Source organism: Haliotis rubra, unplaced genomic scaffold (genome assembly GCF_003918875.1).
Source record: "Haliotis rubra isolate DU_JTF1 unplaced genomic scaffold, ASM391887v1 Scf420, whole genome shotgun sequence".
NCBI classification, from domain to species: domain Eukaryota; kingdom Metazoa; phylum Mollusca; class Gastropoda; order Lepetellida; family Haliotidae; genus Haliotis; species Haliotis rubra.
In genome coordinates this window covers 184756-192543 of record NW_025767103.1, presented here as the reverse complement: position 1 = coordinate 192543, position 7788 = coordinate 184756, and the positions used below count along the sequence as shown (strand labels likewise).

The 7788-nt window shown below is 39.5% G+C and overlaps 1 protein-coding gene across 1 annotated transcript in view; it reads left to right on the top strand.

The window, feature by feature from the left end:
• The first annotated feature begins 263 nt into the window (after positions 1 to 263).
• LOC124288585 overlaps positions 264 to 7788 on the top strand; it is a 36653-nt gene continuing 29128 nt past the window's right edge. Inside the window, exons 1-3 of the mRNA XM_046725136.1 lie at positions 264 to 443; positions 5830 to 5913; positions 7411 to 7612. Coding sequence (XP_046581092.1) covers positions 357 to 443; positions 5830 to 5913; positions 7411 to 7612 — 373 coding nt within the window. The 5' untranslated portion in view covers positions 264 to 356. The remainder of the gene's footprint in view (positions 444 to 5829; positions 5914 to 7410; positions 7613 to 7788) is intronic.

Sequence of the window (7788 nt, the reverse complement as noted above, 5' to 3'; positions counted from 1 at the left end):
AAGGATTGCCAGTTTACTAATAACAGCCGCAAACAAGAATTCCTCCCCTCTCACTTTCCACCGATTCAGTAAGACTTCACTATTATGGCGGACTCTTAATTACAAATTCCATACGTTTACATAGTGTATGTTGCTTGATTCTGGTACTATTTTCTTGTTCAACGCCGCTAGAAAAATCTATATACTAGCACAGATTTTACAACAGCTTCCAAGGGACGTCACTCTAAATATCTCCATCCTGTCAAGAGAGGGCGTGTGTTTGAAGAAATAACATGGCGTCTAACTGTGTTAAGTAATCATGAGAAGAGATATGATTTTGTAAACATGATAAAGAGGGTGATGAAGCATAATTGACAATGGCCCACTTCGGTAAAGATCTCGACTCCTTCAGCGCTTCAAGAACTGTGCGCATCCTGAGTTCTGAATCGTTAGAAAACTACACGGTAAGTTGGCGGACGTCATGTGCTAGAAGTCGATGCTTGTGTATTTTTACCTTTGTTTTGGTGCAATCTTTACATAGGAAGTTCCCTCTTAAACTGTTCACTACCATTAATATGGGTTGGCGGATTTGAATTTCCAAATTTGTTGTGACTTTGTCCTCTGTGTGTTATTTTTTATCATGTGACAGTGAATTTAGACGTAGTTACATGTTCGTCATCCGCGGGTCACAATAACACAATTAATATAGGAAGTGGTGTAATGTAACACTTAGTGCAAGGAGGGGATATCAGTTTGTGACCAGTACAGGAAATATGTAAAGAAATAAACTCATGGGTAATACTCAACAGCATGCCTCTACTTTGCATAGGTTGTAAAGCCCATGCACAGACACAAACAATATCAGTTCAAGCATCAGATGTTTCATTGATCCATTATCACAGAACTGATGCCTAGAGTGATTGTGTCATAGATTGTTTCTGGAAAGTATCATAATATAAAAATATTCAAATGGCCTCCCTTGTGAAATTGAAGGGAGCCATGCCAAATTTCACTTCTATGGTACACCCCAGTCTTATGAGGCATGAAGATGTCAAGACGTACCTAAGCATTATGACATCAAAGTCTGTGAGTCAGCTAGTATTTGTGTTACTAGATATTGTCAATATAATCTGTAAATCATATTTTTCTGTCTTTATCATTTTAAAAACCTAGCCAGGACTTAGCTGAACTTAGCTCAGAGCATATTTTTCATCTATCCTATATGGAAAAATATTTTCTGGGCATACTAGACTGAACAAAATGTTACAGGACTTGGGCTTAGGATTAGTAACTCGTCTAGTCATGATTATGACCATCATAAATGATGATAACAAGAGTCTATCTTTTATGAAAGAGATACAGATTCCAAACACTAATCAGTTCAATAGCAGTGTCCTTCAAAAGCTCTATTTTGTTTTGTTAATAGTCCACTATCCACAAACAACTCAAATCTGCCATACTAATTTTGAAGCCTGTATGGAGAAGTCCCCACAACTGTGCCATATTTACCACTTCTTCGATCTCTGTGACTGGCACTTAGAAACATATACTTTAAGTTTTCAGTACATAAATATGTCATTAAAGGGTCAACAAGAAAAGACTCATGTAATAATGTAATATTTTAATGTAGCCTACTGGAGATACTGAGGTTCCTCTACAACTAACCTCTATGGCTAATACATCCATGCTATTCTGGAAAAGTATGCCACTACACTCCTCGTTATTCAGCCCTTTCCCCTAATCAGATGCTGTCACAAATCAATTGGGATCAGTTGATATTGTATCCATGGAAACTACTTATTATGCTATATTGGCCACTTTGCTTAGGATGTGGGTTTGAACAAACAACACACTCAATTCTGAAAGAGTAAACATTCTTTAAATTTTGAAATGGATTGACTAATTGAAAAGGACAATTTCATTGACCAGTGTTTTAGGTCCTGGAACACAATTTCTTTCGTGTGAGTTTGATTTTACAATGGTGTTAGCGATTTTCCAGCAAGTGGGTGTTATCCTTAACCATTTCCAACAGGCTACACACATTTTACCCATGTGAGGAATTGAAACAGGGCCTTTGGTGTGACAAGCAAATACTTTAACCACTAGGCTACCTATAGTCTTTCTGAAGAATTGATAAACATATCCACTGACGTCACATTTTGTATGTATCAGGTTATCAAACAAAGGGTTTACACAACTAAAAATAGATGCTGCCTTACAACTTTTGCAGCTGTGACAATAACAATGTGGAACAACAGTAATTAGTTTACTGTGAGTCACTCCAGCAAATATCACTTGGTGTGGCACATCAGACCTCAACCCTAACATGACTTATGCCACTGTATCTGTAATCACTGATAATTATACTATTCAATCATTGAAATTTATTCTATCACAATAACCTTGAAAAATTGTTATTAAATGTTCTTTTGTTTTATTAAAATGAAATGAAGCTGAACGTGACTCAGCTACGCCTTAATGTCAGACACTTATTGTATGATAAAATTTCCAAACATTCAGTTTGGTTCTACCCCTCACACCCAGAATATCATGAAGAGTTGAGTAGTATAAACATATCAGCTCCCCCGGTTCTGACATAATCAAAGTTTGAGACTGATGTGATTAAATGGGATGTGGTTCCATGGTGTAGTGGAGAACTGCCTGGATGGCGCAAGGCTGGAAGTTCATACCCCAGCCCTGACCAACAAAGATATGACACTGCACTGCAACACAGGGACAGTTCTGTCTGCTTGACTTTAGCTAGCCAGTTGTATCTTTACTCTGGTTGGATTGCTTCCATGGTGTAGTGGAGAACTGCCTGGATGGTGCAAGGCTGGAAGTTCATAGCCCAGCCCTGACCAACCAAAAGATGTTAAAGAATATCTGGATAGAACAAGGACAGCTCAGAGTTAGTATACTGTGTCAGTGTGGATTATATTATAGTGACACATGGTATAGGTACTATAATTATTGATGTCAGGGTTTTACACAGACTTCTAAAAATGTGAGTCATGGTGACTCACAATACTTATTTTTGGGAGTCATTTTCAATATTTGGGAGTCATGAAAATTTTAATATTTCTTTGTGTTAATCATTCTCAGTATGTAACTGTCTATGTCACACCACCAAATGAAACTGCAGCATTGTTCAATTCAAACAGCCAGGATTACTGTCTCCTCTGAGTTCTCTGGAACAATCTGACAGCTCTGTAAAAGTCAAATTATCATCGAACCATATAATTTTTGCTAATCAAATGGATTTTATTGAACTGAATTGTGAGGGCCACCCATAAAAGTTGTGTGAAGCTTGACTCGTATGATAATATTTTGAGAGTCGTTTGCAAAATTGTTGCATCAAATACGCAGGAATCACGCGTCATGTAAAACCCTTTGGTGTGAAATGATAGCTCATTTCCCCTCACCTCACCTTAATTACGTGGTGTAGTGGTTAGAGCGTCCGCACGGAGAGCGGAAGGTCGCGAGTTTGATCCCTGCCTGGCGCTCGGCATTTATGGGTACAAGAAGGACTGGTCGGCTCGGAGTCAGTATAATGTGTCTGAGTGGGGTATTCATGCTTTACTGCACCATGGTATCTCAGTGGGTTAGCACTATAAAACCAGCTTAAGTCTGGGCTAGTACAAGCAGCCGCACATAGACACACACACGCATGCACATCGTCATATGAGCGAAATATTCTCAAGCACGACGTTAAACCCAAATTCACATCACTTCACTTCACCTTGATTCCAGTTTATGTTTAACATGAACTCCTTTCAAATTTCTCTGGTCTTTCCAGTAAATTAAATATGTCAATGAATGGTTAGTTTCAGTTTCCAATCAAGGAAGTGATCATAAATTCACATGTTCAATGATCCATATTACATTACAGCTAACACAGTATCTACTGTGTTTAATACACAATGCCTTTTAAGATTGGTCAAATTTAACATGTTATATTGAGATTACAATTTCCCTGTGTCTGACCACACAACATCCACATATGAACATACCCACTCTCAATGCCTCTAAGTCTAAGCTATATTTACCATACTACATGAATAGTCCTTGTATTATGTGACCGCCTCCGTGGTGTAGTGGTTAGAGCGTCCGCCCGGAGAGCAGAAGGTCGCAGGGTTCGATCCCTGACCGTGTCATACCAAAAGACGTTAAAATATGGTTCTTGTTGGTCCCTGTCTGGCTCTCGGCATTAATGGGATTACAACAAGGACTGGTCGGCTCGGAGTCAGTATAATGTGTCTGAGTGGGGTATTCATGCTTCACTGCGCCATGGTATCTCAGTGGGCTAGCACTATAAAACCAGCTTAAGTCTGGGCTAGTACAAGCAGCCACACATACACACGCACGCACGTCGTCATATGAGCGAAATATTCTCAAGCACGACGTTAAACCCAATTTCACCTCACCTCACCTCACCTCACCTCACCTCACCTCACCTTGTATTATGTGTATGTATCATGTTTTGGGGGCTTCACATCCTCAGTCTGGAGCACTTTTAGATGTTCACATGTTTTACAGGGTGGAAATAACTTTAAAATTGATAGTGTACTCCGGTATAGTGGCACATGTAAAGTCACTTGCCCTGATATTTTTTCTAGTATACCGACCGTTTTCTTGCTGATTGTTTAAATAAACAACATAATTAACATTGTAAAGTCAACTGGACACCGGTACAGTGTGATATACAAACTTGCTTGCCCGTCAGAAAAAAACACTGGACTCGGACGTCGGGCAATGGGTTATTTCCACCCCTGGTTTTAACTTGATAAATTTATGGAACCAGTTTGCTGCCTGTTTTCTTCAGGTGCAGCTAGTTTTACATGTCGACATGGACTTCTTGCAAGTTAAATCAAGTTCTCTAATTTGAGCACTGTACGCCCACTGTAATATCTTTACATTGGGGCAAATGTGTCAAAACTCCTGTGTGTGTGCATACACCTTACCTCCCTCTACACAACTGTATTTTTGGGGAAAATATTGTGTATTATTCACATGTTTGTAGCAGAGTTTAAGGTCTGGTGATCACCATGGTGATGTCAACATGGTAGTGTGATTGCTACAACTCACGCACAATATGTCTGTCTCACGTATCATCATGATCATTCAGGGCCAGGTAGCTGGGAGTCAAGTACATACAGGACGTGATAGGGGATGGAAATTATCAATGCTTACAAAACACTCCATAAAAATATACCAGCATTTGATATCTGTGTTCTGTCACATATCAGATGCCTGATAACAACACGGTAGTTGACAGTATGGCTATTGTGCTTATATTGCAAGCTGAGATTATATTACCTTGTCAGTTGTCATTAAGATTTCACATGTCAAAATGATCATAGACAAATCTGAGAACAATAAAGCTATAAATGTTTCTAATGTCACTTGTGTTATACAAAAGACTATAGATTTGCTGATTATGCTGATTGATGAAAGTTAACCTTTAGTTTCATTTGATGATTTCACAAGCAGATGAGGAATTCAGAATAATTATCTGCCTCATCCAGGGCAGGTTAATTGTGAACCATGCTGCAGTTTTCTTGTTCTGACAGATTGTTTTTGTTTAAGGTTAGACTGTTGTGCAGCATGAAATACACCCACTCTGATATTAATCCATATTAATGCTGCCTCAGCAATTTTACAGCTTTTCACAGCTAGACTTGTGTGAGAAGTTGTATCATTAGATGTGGTTCTAATGAATATGTTATGTTACACAGAGGTATATTTATGTCATGATTGTGTATATGTTTATTAAATAAATGTACAAAATACTTTCCTCACATTATTCTTGGCAGTGAACATAGTCCATCTTCTACTTTTACATTGCACCAGGTGTACCTGATTGAGGTGACTGTCGGCCCTTACAGCTGGACTGTGAAGCATCGATACAGTGACTTCCATGAACTCCATGACAAGGTAACACGGTTGTGGGTGTATCCACCACTGCTTGTATTTGATGGACAGTGACAACGGGTAGACATACCACTTACACTAATGGGAAGGGGTGGTCTGGCTCGCTGACTTGGTTGACATTGTATGCTGTTGATCACTGGATTGTCTGGTCCAGATTCAGTTATTTACAGACTGCCTTCATATTGCTGGAATATTGTTGAGGATGGTGTAAAACAAATCCTAATCAAACAAACATACCACATACAGAGAGGGGCAGGCTGGGGCTGGTTTCTTCCCTTGCATTTTACAAGAGGATTCAACCCTGATTGTTTCAGTACCCATGTACTCAAGAAGATAGGACATCTGCACCTATATGTAAAGGGCTATTGTTGTGTTAGAACATTGCAGTGTGTGTTGTGTACATTAGGTGATATTTGATATGGGTAATCACCTGCACTTCATGTCACTGATGATCTAGTTGTACCAGTTGTTTGTAGCGCTCACAAGCTGGGAGTATCTATTATTTGGTTGTATCACAGAAGTTCAATGACATTGACTGGTGTACTGGGTGGAGTCAGTGAGCGGTGTTAGGCACCGGTTGTTATTCAACCCATGGATTAACAATGTGTACAGTGTACTCACTTCCCCTACCGTACAGTGCATTCACCTTGTGTACTCACAAAACCCACTCATCCACAAGTTATTGACCAGAAGGTGTGAATACAAATACAGTGATGGCAATTTTCTGCTGATCTGCAGATTTCAGCCGATTTTATATCTAATATATCAATTCTGTGAATCGTCTGAATAAATTTAATCCCCCTGAACTCCCCGATGGCACAATATTAAGTTTTCAGCTTAAAAGAGATTTTCCTGTTGCCATCCCTCCAAATACATAGATGTACCTGAAACACAAGTGTCATAATGTGTGTGCTGTTGCCCTGAACTAAGGACATGTTCAAATGTGCCTCTGTTCACCCAGCAGGGAATGGAGAGCAAATATTTGAGGTGGGGTGAGCATGATAACTGGAGTGCATGTGTATCCATTGATTGGTCAACAAATATAAACTGCATGTTAACATAGTTGTCTGGATAAGTGCAACCCATAAACATGTGGGTTAGAATCTTCAGTAACCCGTGCTTGTCGTTAGAAGTACTAATGGGATTGGGTGGTCAATCTCGCTTGCTTGGTTGACATCATTTACCAACTGAATATGATACTGCATAGATCAATGCTCATGATGTTGATTGAAAGATTGTCTGGTCCAGACTGGACTATTTACAGACTGCTGCCATATAGCTGGAATATTGCTGAGTGTGGTGTTCAACAACGAACAAACTGCATAAGTGCAATATATACATGTACGATAATGATGGTAATAGTGGATTCATAGCCTGCTGGGTGATTGATATGATGTAGTGTATTTAATATGTGATGTTAGGGTGTTGTGATGTCAGGAAAAACCTTATCTTTTTCACAGTAAGTATCTATATATGTGTTGCTGTTCTCCTGGCTTACAGCTGGTGTCAACATGTAAGCTAGACAAGAACCTCCTGCCTCCCAAGAAGCTGTTTGGTAACCAGAGTGAGACATTCATCAAGAAACGTCAGGGGGAGCTGGAGGTGTACCTCCAGACTGTGCTCTACTACCTGGCACACTTCAACAAATATGTAAGTCCCCATCCCCCTCACGCCTTCTTCCTACACTTCAACAAATATGTAAGTCAATAATCCCCTTTACGTCACTATGCCCCCACTATGCCTTCTTCCTTCTTCTTCAACAAAATATGTAAGTCACTATGCCCCTACGTTAGCCTTCTTCCTACTCTTCAACAAATATGTAAGTCACTATGCCCCCTACGTCGCCTTCTTCCTACTCTTCAACAAATATGATGTAAG